General features: G+C 41.4%; 1 protein-coding gene across 1 annotated transcript in view; it reads right to left on the bottom strand.

The window, feature by feature from the left end:
• FGF7 (fibroblast growth factor 7) overlaps positions 1-20,972 on the bottom strand; it is a 203,355-nt gene extending 182,383 nt beyond the window's left edge. The window contains exons 1-2 of the mRNA XM_069222511.1: positions 20,384-20,972; positions 19,586-20,159 (exon numbers count right to left, since the gene is read on the bottom strand). Of these exons, the coding sequence (XP_069078612.1) occupies positions 19,586-19,871 (286 nt within the window). The 5' untranslated portion in view covers positions 19,872-20,159; positions 20,384-20,972. The remainder of the gene's footprint in view (positions 1-19,585; positions 20,160-20,383) is intronic.
• Positions 20,973-21,539: the final 567 nt, after the last annotated feature.

Below are 21,539 nucleotides of genomic sequence, written 5' to 3'. Positions count from 1 at the left end.
TTAGGTGGTTTTAGTTTTAAGTGGTTGTTGGTCATCCAGTTTTGAACCTTGTTGGGGGTGGAGAAGAGAAGACAGATGTCTTCAGGGTTTCATCCACATACTGATGATAAACAATTTAACATTTTATCAAAATCTATCAAGAGGTTCAAAAAAAGATTAAACAGGGTTGGGGAGAAGATAGGATGTTCTGTTCTGGACCCCTTGTTTTAAAATGGTTATACTGAGACAGAGCTTCCTATTTTTCACCATTTGTGAACTTTTGGACAAACAGGATTCACACCACTTTAGGACCATCCCATTGTTGCCCATCCATTCCTTCAGGATGCTGATCAGAGTGTGATAGTTGACTGTATAAAAGGCAGCTGAAATGTCCAGGAGCACAAGTAGACATGAGGTCCCTGAGTCTTGGATATATAGAGAGTCATCCACGAACTGCAGAAGGGCAGTTTCTGACCTACAGCCTTGCCTGAAGCCAGACTGGAAGACATTGAGATTACTGGACTGGATGAGGAGCAATAGCTGTGCTGCTGTGCGGCTTCCTAATACTGTCCCTAAGAATGGAAGAGTTGAAATTAGGTGAAAGTAGTTCATTGGTGCTGGTTTTGGGAATTTGTTCAGGATGGGGAAGACTTGGCCAATTTTCAGGCTGTCCGAGAAAACAACTTGTTTCAGTAAGGAGTTCACTAGGGAGGTCCAGTATGATAGCAATATGAGCCAAGCAAAGCGTCAGAGTGGTGACTGGAAGGTTTGACCTTAGGTTCCCAGTGAGAGAGCCAAGTGCTCTGACCTATTCATAACCTGTAGGTAACAGATTCGAATTCCAGCAGCCTATCAATTTTCAGAGGTCAATTCATTTACTATAATTGGGTTAGTTAATAGACATATATGTTGTTAATAGTGCTATGGGTGGCAAGAAGTGCTACAAAGAAGTAGTTAATAATATGACATGCAGCAAACTTAGGTGGCACTGTACTGTGTACGTCCAGAACCAGCCACTGTGAGCTCTGCTACCTGGATCTGTCCAGGGCATAATTGGCCCTCTACTTTTGAACTGTGAGTCAGCGGAGAAGATAATCTTATCTTTTTGCCTTCTGGAAAGAATAGCAGTGCTTCTATGCTTAGCTATGAAAATAAAAACAGGTATGAATAAGATAAAGCACCTGCAATAAGTAATGTTATAAGTTTGCAATGTTACTATTGCATCTATGATTTTACTATTTACTTTCCACGGTGAACAAACTGTCCAGTTGCCTGTTACTTACAGTTGTATGTATGATTATAGTTGGGGTGGCAAAGTCCCTCCCAACATGCCAGATGTGTACCCTTGCCCTGAGTGCTCCAGCTGTGGTGATACCTGGATCCTTGGTAATGATTTTTGGTCATGAGAAAACACAGATCATGGGTATGGCTTACACCTGTCTCGTGGGTTGTGGTCTGCTTAGACTGAGCGGGCGCCCAAAGCTTTACCCCTAGGAATTGTAAGGGTACTGCCTTCACCTGGAGGTAAGTAGCATCAGCATAGTGGTGGCAGCATACTTTTTTTTAGTAATCAGTAGAGTGAACAAATCCATGGTGTCTGCGTCACTAGAGTGGTACCTCCTGTCCCACTCCAGTACTGTTCTGCTGCTGTGTTGTTAGCTCAACCCTCTGCCTGTATTGTGTTATGTGTAGCACAAGGATGTATGTGTGCCAGTGTGATGGTACAATGCAGGAGAAATACTGTGAGTAAGAATGTATATGTGCTAGAGAAATGGTGCAATGCAGGAGGAATAACGCAATCAGTTCTGCAGGCATGCTAAGATGTGCGTGTGCCTGATGGAAGTACATCATATGGGAGATAGTGCATGATATTGCATGACTGCGCTAGGATGTATGTGTGCCCGGGCAGAGATGTAGCACAATGGAGACTGCACATATCTGAATGCATGTGTGCACAGCATTCCTGAAGTGCACCATACACAGAAGACACTGCGTTCCATTTTGGGAGACTCAGGTCTTGTTGAAGGAGCAAGGAGACATGAAGGTTTCCTAGATTTGTGGATTGCTGTGTATCTGAGAGCTGGCTTGGACACACATGACAGAAAGGAACAGCTAGGCTCTTCGATGCACTTCTGAAGGAGCTCCTTGATTTTAAAAGGAGGTCACTGGTCAAAAATGGCCTTGGCACATGTGAGGAAAGGGCTGATAAGAGAATCATACCAAGTAGGGCTGTGGCCCTTTGGTAACCTTTTGAAGCACATATCACTGAGGTTGACACCCAAGTGCGAACCTCTAGTTTCTCCTTTAGTCTGTGTTAGTGGCTTTCAAGGCTGGAGACTGTCCTGCTGTGATAGACTGCTGTCTGGTGGAAAAGCACAACAAAGGGGTGGGCACTTTAGAGTGAGCAACCTCAGAACACAAAAGCAGAGACACTTAATCACAAGTGTGTCTCGAAAATTTTAATAAAAAGGAGAGCCTGCGACGGCTAAGTCATCAAACTGAAGCTTTGCATCAGCGTGGACAGGCTCAGGATGAGCTCTGCCTGTTGTGACCAGAACTGGGGACTTCGGCTCTGCCAGTTTCTAATGTTGGGTGAGGGGACATCAAACAGGAGGATCAAAAACACTCACGTGGAGCCTGTAGTACCTGCTCTTGTCTGACCCAAGAGAAGATGGCCCTTTGAGATGAAGGCGATCACATGGATGGATTGAGGTCTAATGAGTATCCTGTTGTGGGGATTCTGGAAGCAGAGTGTGAGATTCTGGTCCATCAGGACTGCTGCACTGATCAGGCTGTTGGCCTGTATGATACAGTCTCCCATCCACTTGCCAAGGGGGGGCCAAGGTGAAGAGTAGGGGTACCCCTACTCTTCACCTTGGGCCAGCATTGTAAGAGATGGATGGTGGTTGCCCGATGCCACGCCATGACCAGTAAGGAGCCCTCATCTTGTTCATACTACTTGTGACTACCGTATGAAAGATGAGTCGCAGAGAGGAGAAAGAGCTGTCACCTTGTGTGTGCTGCAGCAATTCTACCTGTGTGTCAAGCGATAGAGGGCCATCCCCACACCCCCTTGTACAGCAGAGAAGACAACAAGGACTGTGACCCATTGAGAATGAGAGCAACAACTCCAACTCCCCCATCCAGGGGCATCTAGACCTGCCTAGGCCTCAGGAGAGACTCCTCACATCAGAGGAGTGCCAAGGATGGCGCCAACCGCGACCACAGCTTCCCCCTTTCATGACACCACTGGCTAGTCGAGGGGTGCCTGGGTACTATGAACCTTTGCTCCATGAGAGCAGGTAGGACTGAGTAATGGGCCACCAGGCCCTGGTGGACTTTGCTCTAAAAATGTGCTCCAGTGAGGTGACTTGGGGATCTTGCTAAAGAGCCCCATAGAACTCCTGGAACTTAAACGCATTAGCGGGACTTGATTTGAATGTCACCAAATGTGAATGGGGAATAACCATCAGCCATAAACAGGGAAGTAAAACTGGGAAGCTGACTGGGGTAACACTAGTGAGCTTGTTTCTAGAAGGCTGTGTATATTGTTTGCAGTGTTTTGTATTGTACTTTGTATCTCCTTTTTACATAAAAGCATGTAATTGACTTGGCAATCATTTATTGTGGTTGCTGGCTGAGTTCTGGGTTGTGAGTCTGTGCTTGCCTTATACCTACTTCCTCGTTCCCAAGAATCCTTGGACTGGTCAACCCATGCTACCACTAAGAGTCAAGGGCTGAAGGTGTACTTGACCCCATTGCTTGAGGCCCATAAAAGGTCAGGCCCCTGGATATCAGGAGTAAAAGGTCTCAACCACCACAGTTAGGGCCCAGTAATTCCTGCTTCCCTTATGGCCCTGTTGGGGCACAGTAATTTCTGCTTGCCCCATGGCCGCCAACTGAACAAAGTTCTGGCAAATAGTTTCTGGGATCAAAATATAATAGGTCGTAAATAATGTTGCATCACATTTTGCTAAGTGTCAATGTTATCTAAATACATTTAACTTAAGCACCAGTTAATATTAAGTCCCATTAGTCAGGCAAATCATCTTGTGTAGGAACATGTTCATTTATCAGTTGAGGGGAATAAGAGACCACCAGCTCCTGGTTAATTCTTCTCCCATAAAATAACTGCCAATAATAGAGCCTTGCTCCTGTATCATCCTTATGACTTCAGCACGGTTGTCACCATGACATCACCCAAGAGTTATAGATGGTATTACCATTACAATACGGTTATAACACCTCCTATTCTACATTTATTTTTTAAAACTCACATAGACCTGTTAAAAGTCAAAATCAACATTAGTTGCAATGCAATTAGTGCAATAGGGTAAAGGACACAGCAGGAACAATAAGGCAATTAAAAACACAAGCTATAAGAGTAATATATTAAAGTCAACAACAGCTGTCATTAAGACACCATTGTTGAGAAAGACAATCAAAGATATGCAAAATATAACAATAACCTATATAACAAAAGTAGTAGTGTGTAGCTGACATTGTTTTGAAAAACAACACTGGTTTAGACCCTAACCAACCTTCCACACATCTCCTGAGTCCAGAATCACCACATTATCTTTCACTCTGTTCATGATAAAAGGTCCCATGAATTTAGACAAACCTTTTTTTACATTTCCCGGATGTTTGACTATAAGTTTCTCAACCACATTCAGATCTCCATATTTGATGGAATACCTGGCATCATATCTGTGTTTGTACTTCTTTTGGAAGAATTTGTTGTTTTCCACAATAACTTCTTCAGAGATACTTGTACTACTGTTTTGCCTTATGCTATGTTTCGACGATGGTAGATTGAGCTTGGATTTGCATAGTCTGGTCCTCATAGTGTAAAATGGTGACTCTGAACTGATATAATTTTGTGTGAGCCTAACAGCTTTCACAAAGTACCTCCGTTGGTAAGGCCTTATTATCAACAGGTCTTTCAATACAACCCATTCTGTTCATTCTCTCAGCTAGATCATTAGCTCGCGGGCCATAGAGAACCGTCTTCAAATGTGAAATGGCAAGACTCTCCAAATATTCCTCCATCTCCTGAGAAACAAACTGATCACCATTGTCAGTTACTAAGGTCTGTGCAATTCTTTCTATTGCAAATTCCTCTTTTAAGAATTCCAATACAACACTAGTGTTAATTGATCTGACACACTTAGTCACTACCCATTTTGAAGTATAGCAATACCATCAGGACAAAAGGCTCACTCTGGGTTAGAGGTTCAGTTGGACTCACAATGTCCAGCCCCAAATCGTCCCAGGTTTTAATGGTACTTTCCACAAGTGATAAAAAGGGAGTGTCACCTCACTCTTATCATTTATTGCACATGAGCAACAATCCTTGACCACTTCTTCTGCCTGGCAATCAATTCATGGCCACCAATGACACTGGTTCTACCTTTCTACCTTGTTTTTGGTGAAACTCCTCCGAAAATGTCTCTCATAGGTTAAGCTCATCAATATTCTCTCAAACCTGATGTGGGAATAACCATTGAACCACTGTGTACCTTACCTTTCAAAAGTCTCTATTCATCCTGGACATTCCAAAAACCTTTCAAGCAACTAGCTATTTCTTTAACATGTGGCCAACCTTTATTCATAAACTCACTCACAATTTTGAGAATTTCACCTGAATCATAAACTTTGTCCTATTCTTCCACTTCAAATGCATTTTCTTTAACCCATTCAACCATAACAGCTTTGTCTTCAAAATACACCTAAAGAAGTAGTAGTGTTTACAAACATCCACAGCTTGTTGCTTGCACCTGGAAAATATTTTACACCCAAATTGTAGTCTAACAGGCCATCAGACCACCTTCTGATCCTCTGGGTGAAATCCATACTATTGTTAGATGAGAATATTTGTACAAGAGTATAATGATCTTCTCTCACAGTAAATGGCACTACTAGAACTTTAAGCTCAATCACCAAACCTCTCTTTAGCACCTTTGAGGGCTTATGACACAAAAGCTATTAGTCTTTCTTCACCATCCACAGTTTGTGAGAGCACTGATCTTAATCCTGTTTTCCTAAACATGTCAGACTAAGAGCTCTAACACATCCTTTTTTACAATCAAATTGGACAGCTGTATTAATTAATGATCTTTAAAGCATAGGAAATTTGGAATAAACTTTGAGCAAATTTCTGCTAGACCGAGAAATGAGCATCCTTATTTCTGGTTAAAGGCACCTCTATTATGCTCTTGGCCAACTCCAACTTGGGACTAATGCCTTCATAGGAGAATATGTGTCCTTAATAAGACACTGACAACACTCTGAATTTACATTTCTCTTTCTTGAGTGTAAGGCCATTTCTCTTTCTTAAGCCTAAACTGTGCATTCTATCCTACCCTCTCCATAAGATGTCATCATGCACACATTTATCCACTTCGGACACTAGTATGTCATCTTGAAATACCAAAACCTTAGGTATATCAACAAAACATTCTTCTTCATGTTTTGTAAACAAGCCACAGCTAACGCCAACCCAAAGGGTATGTGAAGAACTCTAGACGCTCCCAATGAGTGACATGTTAAATGTCTGGACTGCATGTAATGGGATTTGATGTTACGCCGAAGACAGGTCCATCACACTAAACAGTTTGGCCTTGTTTAAGGTTAACAAAGGCTCAGTGATATTGGGCAAAGATTGTCTGTCAACCCAAATTTGTTTGTTAAGATTGTGTAAATCAACACACATTCTGATTTTCTTTCTGCCCTCCTTGGTTGCCAGAACTATAGGGGTAAGCCATCAGACGACTCAATCTCTTCAGTAATTCCTGCAATAATTCCTGCATCCAAGAATTTCTGAAGTTCTTCCTTTAAAGGACCTAACATCAAATGAAGCATTTTTCTACTCTTATGTAACCTAGTCAGCACATTCCTCTTGAGAGTGATTTTATGTTAAATTCCTTTAAGGTATCAAGAGTGCTTCTAAAAACATCAGCATGTTCACTGTAGATATCAGTATTGCCACAGGAATCTGGAAGTAAAGGCACCTTCTCAGCAGCATTGGGGTTAAATGAAATGCCCATGTCCCCTTGATGATCCCTCTCTTACAAGTTATCTCCTCTTTTCACCACATAAACCTTCCCCACTGTTTCCCTGTCCTGGAGCAGGGATCTTGTAATTGTATACCCAGTCACATACATTTTAACACCACCATATCCCACTGGGTTGATATCGCCTTGCAGTGACTCTAATTTAAAGCCATAAATACTTTCCCAGTTTGTATCCCCAATCATGTTATATGGTGAGCCAGAATCTGCATTTACTGGCTTGCCACCTATTAAAATGTCATTTTCTGGCATCACAAAGAGATCACTATCCACACAACCATCACTCTTGGTACTCAGAATCACTATATTGTCGGGCTCAACTAAAGACATACTTTGCCTTATTGAGAATGTACATAGTACATACTGTCCCTTCTTCTCACATTCTTTACAGGTAGCAGAGCTTGCACAACATCTGAGACAGCTGCAGCAGTGGACCTCCCTACCACATATAAAACACTTTCTATGGATTTTTTAATCTTATTTTTAGGTTCACTACTGCCATCATCAACCACATGTTGACCACGATCACCTTCTATTGCACTAGCTTTCTAGTCCTTCATTGACACACTTGCACAATGACTCTCTTTGACTTCACCTTCTTTCATCTCTCTCACCCATGTAGTGGTATTCTCCACTCTTTCTATAATGGCAGTTGCTTTCTTAAGATCTGGGTTTCTCACAAGGAGTTTTTCTTGAACTCTAGGGCAATTAGTCCATCAACTAGTTGGTCTCTAATCAATGAATCAGTTAAGTTTTCAAGTTCACATGTACCTACCTTCAATGATGGAACACATTCCCAATTTTTTTCATTTTCCTTGCACCCTCAAAAAAACCTAATGCCTTTCTAGTGAAAGATTATTCTGAGATTGAGCTTTAAAACCAACATCTCATGCAAGTCAAAAGGTTCTCCATCTCCTCTTCCCACTGGTCTTTCAACAAGACTTTCGTAAATGTTGCTCCCTTCCATATCCGAATTGTGAAGTACAACTGCCTGCTTACATACTGCTGAAAACTTCTCATCACCAATAACAAGGAAACAAGGAGGTAGGAATCAAATAGTTGATTCCACTATTTCCAAGCAGTGCTTAATTTGTGCTGATGGCTTCTGGTGTGGGGCACCAGCCCTTATTTTTGAGGGCCGGCGCTTATTTTTCTGCTTCAAGCACTTACTGTGAGCAAAAGACTCATATGGAAAGATGGAGGAAGAGAAAAACAAAGAAGCATCACAAAGGGAGAAAGGAGAAAGCAGCAAGAGTGGGGTGAAGGGCCACTGAGTGGCTGAAAATGGATTTAAGAGGCCCGAGATGGCTTCAGGACCACGCTGCCTCAGTATTCTGTGCTTGCACATTTAATTGCAGCAGCCGCTTGTTTCAGAGAAGAGCTCTGGCCACGGCACATTTTATTTACAAATTAAGCACTGTTTCCACGTCAACAAGAGGTCACCTTTTTCAGTAAGGAATTGCGGAGGTTTTGACATATTTGCAACAGCAAGGGTCAACACTTGCAGCCTCACAGTTGACCATGTACCCTTGAGATATAACTTTCACTGATGTGCCTATCACTGCAGAAAGGTATATGTACAATTCTCTGACCTTGATTGTGTTAAATGTATTACTGCAGCTGGTCACTACCACTAGGGAGTGAAGTAAGCTTATATTTAAGTTGTTTCAAGATGTGGGATAGATTTGCCTGTCACCGCTGCAGAAAACACGTAATGGAGTAAGAGTATATTCAATTCGCCTTAGTCCTATAGTACTGAATAGGACTGTTCCCAATGACAAAAAATCTCCACTGCATATGCATAGTTACATGCTTTCGACAGGCGATTGGACTTGTATTGTTGAAATGAGCGCAAGCTTCTAAGATGGCCACCAAAGTTTGTTGATGTGTCTAGGGAAATTGGAGTAACGTGTCCCTTTCAAAGATGGCCTCCGAATGTTGAGAGGCAATAAAGCTTGTACAGTATTGCACAGCACGAATTACCACTAATAAATATCCCAGGTTCTGGCTCCTGTGAGACCTTGAAAATCAGCAAAACGCTTCAGTCAGACAGCGGAACAAGGAGTGTTCCTTGTGACTCCTCTCAGGACTTCAATCAGTTGTGAGGTGAGATGAGTGGTTCCATTTAATTCCATGGGTTCATCCACTAATGGTCTATGGTCGGTGCTGTGGTCTGTGTGACAGGCAACTCGTCACCAATATTAAGCCCACATCGATAAGGCAAGTCACCTTGTGGTATGAACAAGTTTATTGACAAATGAGGATCAGAGACCTCCAGCTCCTGATCCATTCATCTGCCATAAAATAACTGCCAATAATAGAATCTTGCTCCTGTGTCATCCTTATGACTTCGGTATCTGCAAGATTCCACAGCCAAAGGATAGACATGACATTAGCATTCAATAAAGTTATAACACAGTTGTATTGCTTATTTTGTCAAGAAAAAAGTTCCTCACAAAATATAGAGAGTATCAGAAGATCTTACTGGTGTATTGTTCAGGCACATCCACCTTGAGTCCTTGTGCATGTCCCTTCACTTCCAGTCATTTGATTGTATATTCTTGTAATCTTGATATATTTTAATGAATTGTCTCCAGAATTGCAAAGTATTTAAAATGTGTCCTAATTGGAGGAATTTGTAGAGACAGTATTCATTTAATGCGCCAACCTCTTCTAAAAATCGACAACATCATACTGAAGTGCTTGCAGGGTGTCAGTTAAAGAACAAGTGTGTTCAATTGGAAGGCTGCTTCTTCATGAGGAATCAACAACGGAAACTTTTAGAAACATAATTACTTTCCTGATTGCTCTATACTTTGCACCAAAACATCTCTCGCTCGTTTCTTACTGTGCACGACCAGATCCATTGAACTCAAGACTACGTGTTCAGACGAGATATATAACTAAACAATTTTCTAATCTTTTAATTTTCTTGTTTGACAGTAAAATGAATGAGCTCTAAATACATCTGGACCGATTTAAAGAAGGCCCAGGAAAACAGTGCCCAATGTTATATGTGTGTTAGAGTGAACATAATTCTGACTTTTTAAGAATTCTAAAAAAAACTCTCTTAGGAAGTGCAAAGCAGCTTCGGCTGGTGCTGCTGCTTCTTCCCCTCCTCCTTCCTACTGTCAAATGTCAGGTGCAGAGGAGAGGTCCCACAAGTACAAACGGACTGCATGTACGCCATCCATACCCATTTGGGCAAAGAAAATCCTCCAAAGTGATTCTGCATTATTCAACAGTTTTTTTTTAATGTGTCCATTGGGAAACAACATGTTTCCTCCATGGAGAACCGCCATTTCATTACTCCACCATCAAAATGTCCCAGCCTCATCGCTCCCCATTTTCATGCTCAGAGTAGTTTTGCTACTGCCCTTGACATGGATGAGTCTGTGATTAATATCGGTGTTGGAAACTATCTGCAATTTTTTTGGGGACTACCCACAACTCTTTGACTTTGTCGGTTTTCATCACTGTTTGCAGGTTGGCCTACTGTAGAATGTGCACCGACCCATCCTTGTGAGCAGGCCTGTTCACTGGTATGGTGTGTTCACGTTCATGTCCCTTTTTCCAAAGGCAAAGTGACAGGATTATGCCCCCATGAATGCTTAGATTTGCACAAATAACATGTTTGTCTGTTGAAACAATTGCGCTGTCAGTCAACGTTTCATATTCATTTGAAACTATTTGCGAGGCCTTGCAAAGAAGTGCTGATCCTAATAACTTAATGTCCTTAGTAAGGGTAGTTTACAATTAAGATTAGGTGTTTGATACAAGATTGGCAAGCAGTGATGATCTGCAACATGTTGACCATCGACAGAATATGTTAGGTAGAGGCATAACAAATGAAATACCTCAGGTAGAAAGAGAACATATTAGATACAAATATTTACACTGCGATGGACAGTGTAATGGTTTATCAGTGGGTGAGCTAAATTGGGGTGTCATAATATGGATGACTACAAGTTATTTCTGGGCTTATGAAGTGGGCCCTAATGATGCACTTTGAGAGAATGCAGGGATGACTCCGAAGAGCATACTAAATAAAACAAGGATTTAAGAAGCCAAGGCACCTGGCTTAAGGCTTTGTGAAGAGAGATCTGAATAGAGAACTGTCACCAGTGGGAAGGGCTAGGTGAGTGCAGCCAACAGGGCTGCCAACCTCTGGTGTGAGGCACGTGCCAGAAATGTGGAAGTTTCTTCTGCTGCCAAGAGATCTGCGCTGCCTATACGCACACTTCAAACTACTTAGCCACATCTGCAAAGCCATAGTGTAAAGTCAATGACAGTGTAACTAACCAACTATGAAATGGCACGGCCCTGTGTATTTGGATCTCGCAACATACAGCTGATACTGTTTGTAAACAGACACTAAAATGTAATTAATGAAGGCGAATCTGGCTGTGCGGGGACGTTTCAGGACACTCGGGAATTTTTGATTGCCTGAAGATAGAGCCCAGGTAAAGTGTCGCTAAAAATGAGCTGGACATACTCTGAAATGAATGTGTTATTCCCCTTGTACTTTTATTGAACAGTAAGGGTTTATGTTAACAGTGGTATACCAACGATTAATGAGGAAAAGAGGAGCAGTTATTTGTGTTTTTCTGTAATTTACAATACCGGTGCCTTGATTATCTCAATGTGGACTGCCATATTTACGGAGGCTATCAAAACCATCTCATTTCTTCATATGCCTTGTGAAATGTCTTCCATGAACTGGGAATGATGCCCGCGCACTAGCACTATCCTAGACAGTCAAAGGCATCCCTGCTTCTGCTAAACAGAAACAAACGTCTGTACAGTTACTCTTTTCCATTTCTAATATTTTAAGCATACTTAGAAATGTCATGGTGGGAGGTCTGAACGCTGCCAGCTCCTAAGCGCAATAACTGAGAGAAATTATAATGGTAACATAGTAGGCGATGGGATTCAATGTCTGAAAAGCAAAACTGCTTTAAAAATATATCGAGCTGCGCATATTATTGATTCGTGATAGTGCAAAGCAGCAGGTTTTAAGCTGTTGCAATGTGTATTTACAGACACTTTCACTTTTTCCACTTTTTCACATTCCAGCCTTCTGCCAGTATCGAGTAGGTCTGAGTTGCGGTGGACCTGAGCAACATGATTGTGGCATCATTTTTCAAATCTCAGCGTTGATTACTTGGGCGGTTACTGTCGCATGTTTTCAGCACAATGAAGAGAGGCTGATTTTCACTAAGAAATGACTGTCTGTGGAATTCATGGTGGGGATGAACTGGCCACACCGCTTTCCGACCAAGGCCTTTTCTGTTCTACGAAAGTACTGGAGCTAAGCCGCGCCTCATGCTGCTGTGTGCAACTTGCACCAATATCACAGGGGTCACAAAAATACAGCATAGGTCTGCACAACTGTTGGTTGCTGCCCCCTGGGCGCATTTATGAAAAACAATACTTACGAATCTTTTTATCAGCCGCCATACACTCTTAAAAGATAAATACGGTATTGTCAATTGTCCACGGACTAGCAGAACCTGCACGGCCATCCATGTACCAACAGACACTGCTCAGTAGACTACACACTGATTGAGCAATATCAAACGAGCACAGTGGAAACCTGACTTAAAGGTGCTCCTAGATTTACTTTCAAGGCCGATGTAGCCAGAAAAAAGGATAAGGTATACCTTTCTGATACAAGTAAAATTAGGTTACATGATTGTGTCACATTGCGCCTTTGGTGTGGCCTTGTAGTGCTCTAAAAAGTCCACACAGTATTTTTCTGCATGGGTCAATTATTTCTGGCTGATCGGAGGGCTGGTGTTTTGAGAAGTTTGGAAGTTGATTGGGTTTAATAGGTCGTGGGGTGTGGGTATGTCTGTTGAGCCCGGAAATGAAAATGTGACTTTAACGATTCCCCTTTGTTCAATAAAGGAGCTCAGGAGTCACCTTTTAGCCTTTGTGATGTGGTTTTGAGTTTAAGGGTGTGCGCCATAGGACATTCCTGTTTGCTTTGTAGTTTCATAACGATAATTATTTTCCTTTGTTCAGCAGGTAATGTTGGGTGTAAAACTAGGCACATCACATAGGCCGCTTCCACCTTTACTCCTGATTTGTGTGGACAGGTGTGTGGAATGGCTTGTCTAATGTGTTGCTTTTGTACTTCGAACGTTATAATGGTTGTGTGGGGAATAGGATGTACAGATGTAGATCATCATATTACCAATAATGTATTTTGTTTAATGTGGGGTTTAGTGGAAGCTTCATGTTGCCAACTCCAGGGCTTTGGTGGTGTGTTGTGTGTGTGTGCGCGCTGGTGCAGTATATACCTGCTGAAAAGTATCTGAATTTGCTTCACATTATAAATATTCTTAATAAAAGTAGATTTGTAGTATTATAGTATTATATGTATAGAAATGTGATAAGTAAACCTGCACTTTTCCTTCTCATGGTATAAAATACTTGCAAAGAGCAGGTAACAAACAATACAATAGCTTTCTTTCAAAACCTGGTATCTTTCTACTGAGGAGTCCCAGGATCTCACAAGCAACAGCAGAATTCCTATTATCTGAGGCACGCTCGGGAGATCCCATGAACAAAACACTTTGTTAACAGAGATGGTCACAACTGTATGTTGCATGCGGGACCCCACTTTATGTCTACTGCATCACCAGCCAGTAGTGCTGGGAGCACGAAAGGCAGGTATGTGGTACTCACTCGCTGTATAAACTGCAACATGTATCTTATTTCTCCTCCCCACTTCCTTGTGTCTCTCATTTACATCTTCCCTTACCTTGCTTGGACAGAAACTGTTTAGCTTCTCCTCGCACGTTGCCTTATTTCTCTCACTGCACTCATTTCAGTAGAACAAGGAGGAAGGTGTTTGCACACAACAGTCTTTTAGACTCAAAACCTGCTGCTATACAGATGCAAACATGTCTTTCTTGCTCAGGGGCTTTAGAAAAGCAGGATAGTGAAGAGGGGGAAGGGTGGAGAAAGCCTACCGCTATCAATCAGATGGAAGCATCAGTGAAAATGCTGTTTTTCAGTGTTGTGATGTTATACCAGTGTTATGGCACAGTGATGAACAACGACTTTCAGGATCCACTGTTGCCTCCTTTAGCAATTAAAGATGCTCATTCAAAACACATTAAATGGAAAAGGCCCCATCCTATAATTAAAGAATACAATACTGACTCAAACTTCAGTTCACAAATTAAGTGAAAATGGTACATTGTGTGTCATTAAATAAGCACAGAAAAATTGCTGGTGGAAAATCTCTATCTTGCAACGCTAACCTGCACTCGAGGAATCCACCAAGGGGTCGGCATACATTGTTCAAAAGTAGGTTAAGTTATTCAGCATTAGAAAAGTACACGCTCATAGCTAAGGCAGCCACACTATGTTGTTACGGGACACGTTAAACACGAATAACAGCAAATATTAGAATGTGTTTGTTATTTTAAAACTATTGAATGAGAGCGCTCCTCGCACTGTCGTTTCACAAACAGTAGTTAATACCAGGCAAACCAGATTATGTATTTTAATAATCAGGGAATTCCAGCATGATAGGCGCATGGGTGTGATCTGCACTTGTACAAAAAAGTCCTTCAATATGAACTATACAATGGCCACTGCAATGAAACGTTTCTCATGACACCTGTTCATGACCAGCCTGCACAGAGGAAGGAATCAAGGTTGAAGAAAACAATAAAAAACCTCAGAAGCTCTAACAGTAAATTGAGTTTACTTTCAGAATGAGGTGGACTGTTACATATGTAAAACATAAGGCAGTCCATTCCATTGGATTTCATCAGTAATAGAAAGTAGGCATTGTTCAAAATATTAGACTCAGAAACGAGTTAAATCACCATAAGATGGGAGTTTGTGTAGTAATTCAGGTTGGGCACCGGCTGATTGATAGGCAGCACATAGTATGAGTGATTGCAGTTCGCTCAGTGAAAGTGGCTGTGGCATTTTGAATATATGGGTAATTAGTTCTTCAATCTGTGCTGTCATACCCCCTTAGAATCCTTAATCAGGCACAACACTAGCATTAAAACCAGCCAGACATACAGCAAGAACCCTATTTACCTCCTCCCACTCCTCCGACTCCCCCCCACAAACTGTAGATCTCAGTTTGACTCTCACAAGACAATGGCACAGAGAGCATAAAGGTGACCCAAGCTGCGTGTTGTAAGAACTCTCAACCTCCTCTAACATAACATCAAGTCATTAGTGTTGAAAAGAAGGGAGGGTAAGTTTATTGACAGAAGATGTAAAATTATCCCTTTAGTCAATACCCTTAGTGGAAAACAAGAATATAAATATACAAAGTAGGATTAATTGCAGCCAATTGCAACGTAGTGCACTTCAGAGCAAGATAAGGCTTGAAGATCATCAAATAACAAGGGTCTCCATCAACAATGATCCCGAATTACATCAATTGCCTACACATTGCAACATACCAGCTGTCAGAACAAGCAGATGATTAGAATGCACGGAGAAGCTGTAACCCATAGAGGAAAAATGAGGTCCTTTTCACTGTACATATGATTTGTATACACATATATAATATGTTATGCACATAAAAGAAAGAACAGTGCTCTAAACGTCTATATTAACTAAAGGAAGACTTAGAATGATTCGATAGACGTGTTCCAGTCCATAAGGGAAATAAAAATATGAAGTGATCGTGCAGTACCAAGTAGAAAAATGATTGTGCAATTCGGAATCAGGATTTGACAGTGTAAAGAGAAGGCTGAGGAGACCCAGAAGTGCCAAGGGAAAAAAACACGGGTAAGACATGTTAAGAGATAAAAGTCTGGAGATGTTTTGAGATGGTTGTGGAAATTATTTTCTATTTCAACTAATTCAGATGCTGAATATCCAAACAATATTGTCATGTCTGTGGATATTTTGTCGAAAGGACGCTGTACTTGGCATGGTAGATGCTAATGTGATGTAACATCGCCCATTTTACAATTCAGAATGGTCCAGTTGAACCAGATCATCCCATTTCTGAAATATTCTCCTGTGGCAGTATAGGTCCAAACTTAAAATATCCCTATTGCCGTTTTCCCATTTTGCATGTTTTAGTCCAACGTTGTGCACTACATTGTCACTCCATGTTTTAACACTGAAAGCGGGGGCATTTATTTTAGGTGCAATCTTCACTTCCATTGAACTTGCAAAAAGTGTGTTGTCTCTACAAGCAACGTGGATGAACTCTGTAGAGCAGCCTTGTGATAAACAGAAAAGAGGTGCATTTTAGCACTGTTATTCTCTGTGCAACAGCCAGTGAAAGCTACTTTCTTTGGGTATCCAAATTAAGAATAACGTATTAGACAATGGACCTTACAGCATTAACACTCAGAATTCTTGACAGAATTAGGTATGCGTTTCAACATATCTGTGGCACTGGATAACACAATTAAGTGCTTCCATGTAAGAAGACAATGGGGGTTGGAAACCTAATGTCAACGTTAGGGAGACAGTACTCGGGATATTGAGCTATGGCGATTTGCTGACGTGCTAAATAACACACAGTTTTGTCAAGCATGGAGCTGGTATTAAAACATCTGTCGTCTGCTCCTGCAGTCAGCAATTTGTCTCTAGTGGACTGTTGCCTTTATCGAGTTCTACCTGTTCGGAGGCCCATTCTCAATATTACACAGCAGACTACTTGACTTGAAAATGCCTCTTCATTTGCTAGCTACCAATATGGAGTCATGGCAAACCTTGTCTAGCACAAGTCCAGTCTGTCTTGGAAAGTTCTGTTCTATTAAGATGTGATGATTATGCACTAAATGATTGGTATTCCTTATATAAGTATTATTCTTTATATTCCACTTTGATCGCAGGTGTGTTATATGCTAGCCCTTCAACGCTAAGCTTTTCCCAAATACCTTTTAAGCAGTATTAAAGTAGCAGCTACATGTCACCCTAAACACTCATTTAAAAGTGGACTATCAAACCTGTAATCTTTATAATTATGTTAAAATGCACTCTTACAAGAAAAAAAAGATCTGCAATAGTGTCTAAGATGTTTGGCATAGCATGCCAAGACTGTCATAAGGAGAGCAACAGTATATCTGTTTAAGCATTGAACTGCAAATTCATATGGATGAAGGGGTAATAGTATTTCATGCAAGCTCTCCACATCGGCAGATTGGGTCTAACTTTACCAAAGCCGTTTAAACGTTGACAATGCTAAATGCCGTTTGTCAGTCCTGTGGCGTTTCTAGATTTCATATCTAGAAGAGCTGAGTAAGTTGGAAGGTTTCCCATGCCGAGCCATGCGTGGACTTGTAACTACTTCAAGGGCCAGCAGCTACCCCTCAAGATGTACATGCTAAATAGGCAGGCCTTGACTGATGTAGGCAGCAAAGGCTGTGAATGCTGGCCACATAACTACTCATGCTTCCCCTCAGACTTCCCCTGAGACACACCAGTGACTCATTCTAATCATCTTACAATGTCTCAATGTTATACCGTCGCAGTACCCGCCTTTCTGTGTCCATCCAGTCAATAAAACTCATTTTTAGATTTAGCAGGACTAAAAGAATGTGCAAGACGCTTCGATTTCTACTTTCCTTCTAGCTTTCTTCAGAGCAAAAATCTGGTCAAAATTCTTCTGTCAAATCATAACAATGCATATGTTTTACTGTCATGATTTCCCAGCCAAAAGTGGCTGCATGCATGTATCTTCAGAGATGTGAACATAAAGTGCCATCACAAATTTAGATCAGCGTAAATAAAGTGACAGACATCCTATTCCAGCCCCACTCACATTGCCTCTATTTATATGTGTGCTCCGCGAATCAGCTACTTTAATTTTAGATAAGCATATCTACAGATATTCTCTTCTTAATTAATCTATTTTCAAACAAAAATTACTGTCCTAAAAAAAGGCCTAGCAAGCGATAGGTGTGGTGTGATGTAAAGTTCTTTATAGAGGAAGTCTTATATGGTTCAGAAAAACGCCACCATTGTCAGTACTCATCATTGTTTAGTTTCTTGCCTTGCAGTCTTTCTCTAACAGTTGTCCTACTCCTTCAAAAATGCAGATCCCTTATAAACCTCTGAAAATTCTAATGTTTTTTTCTTTTATGCACAATGAGCAAGCTTCCTACCCAGGACTGACAGAGCTAGGCGTGGCAAGTAAATGTTAGCTACTGTATCATATATCAATTCATGTGACAACAGAGACGTCTGACGTGAAATAGGTATCTAACAATTACAGTGGGAAGGATGACAATTTAAAATACCTCACATAATGAAGGTAAGACATTAGTATATGTGAACCAGTGCAAAATCACCGCCAAAGCCTTATTTAGAAGGGGGTACTGTAACAAAATGTTGCTTTAAAAATATCCAACTTTTACATCTGGTGGCATATTTCGGTGATTTAATTTACTGTGGTACTCCCCCAGCAAAACTATGAAGATAAATTACACTCTATGCAACACAATCATGTATAGGCATGGTTAGTGATGAATAAAGATGGCATATGACAATTCTGTGTCACAAAAGTCCTTATAGTTCTGAATCCTCCAGGAGAAAGAAATTGCTATTATATACTGCAACATCTAAAGCATGGTATAGGTATGACTTTTGCAGCATTGTATAAGAAATGACTTTGATAGTAAAGACTTCTCCCAGACTGTGGTAAGGTTTTGTGTAATGAATTTTGCAAACCGATGTCAAAGCAAAAACTTATTTTCAGAACATTCTTTTTTGTTTTTCATATTATTTGCAATTGCCCCACTCAGCTGATGCTTAGGACGCATTTGAGCATTTTGCATAATTTAGGAATATTTTAGGTGACTAGGGTATGTTTTCTAAATGTAAGAATTATTTTCAAATGACCTTTATCTTTCTAAATGCAGATGAATATGCTGTAAACGCTGAAAAATATATTTACTTCACTGCACAACCTATGAGGGGACTATATATGCTCATTCTGCACACTGAAGAAGTGTTTTGAAAGCCACCCACTGGGATTTGGCCCCTTACATAACTTCTTTTTAGATTGATTGTTCTGGCATTCTCTACTTCGATACTTGCCAAGAAATGTAAATTGTGATATTAGTAATATAGATGTCCTCTGGCGACAAGTATGTTATTGCCCTCATGTCTTCATAACTGTTGAAAACTACAATCTGACTATAAAACTAGGAAATTCAAATGCCATCTGTAACTAATACATAATCAGAACCACAACATGCCAGCAGTGTATGAATTAATGGGACCCTCTTTAAATTAACTCTAAATAGTTTGCTGCAACATAGACTATACCTGTTTTTGTGTTGGCAAAGGAACTACATTGCACACACAGCAAAGGGTCATCTTGCAGAAGGCACTGCCTACCTCACAGGAGGTACCTCAAGATATGCTTGACGCTTACTATTTGTCAAGTTATCTACCTGAAGTACGTAATTGGCTAGGGAAATATTTTATTATCCTAGCAAACTTGCTAAAATGGTCACTGACGTGTTGCAAACACTTCTAAGCCTTAACATATCAAGAGAAAGAGATTGACGAGGATCACTTACTGTAGATGTTGTTTGGCTCTGTTGTCCCGGTCACATTGCCGTCTTTGTCAATCCTCAGATACCACTGTGTTCTACAGAAAAGTTTTCTTTTTCGTACATCTCCTCCCTCCAGGTGAGTATAACTCCTGGTATGGCGCTCCGGGCTGGAGCAGTTTACGTTCGTCGCCATTTGTTCCGGAGTCATGTCATTGCAAGCCAGAGATATGGAGCCCAGCAGGAAGATGATGTGAAAGCACGGTCTGTAGAGCAGTGTTGACAGGATCCAAGTTAGTATCCATTTGCGCATTATAGTGCAGTGCCCTGGGTTTTCCTGAACAACATAATGAAACTCAGATCTCAAAGGATTTCTGCTGCGAGGCCCTCCACCCTCGTCCTTTCTTCCCAACGTATTGTAAATTGGTCTTATTAGGAGGATTCACTCATCCTGGAGTCAGGTTCCTCTTTATTCCGGGTGTCACTGCTCTCAGAAGCACGTTTATGGAAGGTATCTTCTAGAAATTCAGGTTATAGAACTCCTCGTGGTCGTTACCTTTCGTACTGCTCGAGTCCACTGCCAGCACTGGGAGTGAGAGAGCTGCAATAGAGAGAAGGGGTATGCACAGAAGTGTAGTGAGGCTGAAACATTCTTAGTTACACGTCCTATCTCTGTATTCAATTCACTATGATGAGGCATGCACAGACTGAGAAAGAAACCATCTAAAACCCTGCATCGTTTACATTAAGCTACTTGGAATTTTACATTCTGAAAATGTCTAGGAAGCTTGAGTGGGAAGCGATGTTTGCCTGTGCCATACTTACCTCTGCATGCGACCATGCCTTCGTCGGAGAATCCGCTCATGTTCCTGCTCAGCTGTCAGGACACGCTCCACGCCGGAGCACACGCTTTGCATAGAGTTCAGCGGTGTCTACCGAGGGCTGTTAACTCGCCGTCGCTTTTGAAGAAAACTCCCCCCCCAAAAAAAAACAGAAGAGTGCAGCGACTTCGCAAAACCGTACGGTGCGTTTTACTGCTCCGTTGACTTGCTCGCGCCTCTTGATAACAGCTGCACAAGTGAGGGTGCCATGACTGCTCTGTGCCCCTGCAACACGGGCTCCAGCTACGAACTGTTTCTCAACTCGGGAAGTCTCCAGCAGAATCCGCAGCAGAAGCGCGTTCTTAGCTCCCTCTGATGACCGCAGGACACCAGCAGCAGCATTTTATTCTTCCTGAGCTGCTGAGTGGTTAGTTCTAATTACTTCCAAGTGAGGTCAGCATAAGGCATTTATCGAGAAGCTCGAAACAACAACAGCTCTCCTCACACACGAGATGCAGTCATACTGAGAGAAGGAGCGGAGCGAGAGAGAGAGAGAAAACCCCTCTCGCGTGTTGATTTATGGAAACAATTATGATTCTAAAGGACTGGGACCTCCCTTAGTATAGTGAAATCCGTGTGTCAGGAAACCGCGTTAGGATTCTTCCACAAAGTAGTGCCCGCGGACGCACTGACACTGTTCACTTCACGGGGCAGCTCACACGCCTGTTGCTAATGAAACGTTAACGTACTTGAAGGCACATTTGTTGACCTTTGAAACATTTTATCAGATACTGCCAAGACAGCATCTGTTTGGGGTCAGCATAGCATGCATTTTGTAGGGGCTATTTCGCTTCACGAAACATTGTTCTGATGAACTTTTTAAGTATTTTGAATCTGAACTATAATTCCTATAAAACGTACCTTGACACTAAGCAAGGACTACCTTTATGTTTCAGGACATTACGGGTTTATTTATTTATGTCTTATGATTTACAGTGTACACCAGGTTCCTTTGTGCCTTTCAGTCTTCGCACATTCCAGTGAGAAAGTGCAAATATAATTTTTTTCACAAGGTGCTGTAAAATGTAACTTTTTGTTATATACAATATTTTTCACCTGGGAGCACAGCTTAAACTAACATTTTGCTAACAATGAGACAG

This window comes from Pleurodeles waltl, chromosome 3_1 (assembly GCF_031143425.1).
Source record: "Pleurodeles waltl isolate 20211129_DDA chromosome 3_1, aPleWal1.hap1.20221129, whole genome shotgun sequence".
Classification (NCBI taxonomy): domain Eukaryota; kingdom Metazoa; phylum Chordata; class Amphibia; order Caudata; family Salamandridae; genus Pleurodeles; species Pleurodeles waltl.
Note: the sequence above shows the minus strand (reverse complement) of the source record. Positions and strands in the feature narration are given on the sequence as shown.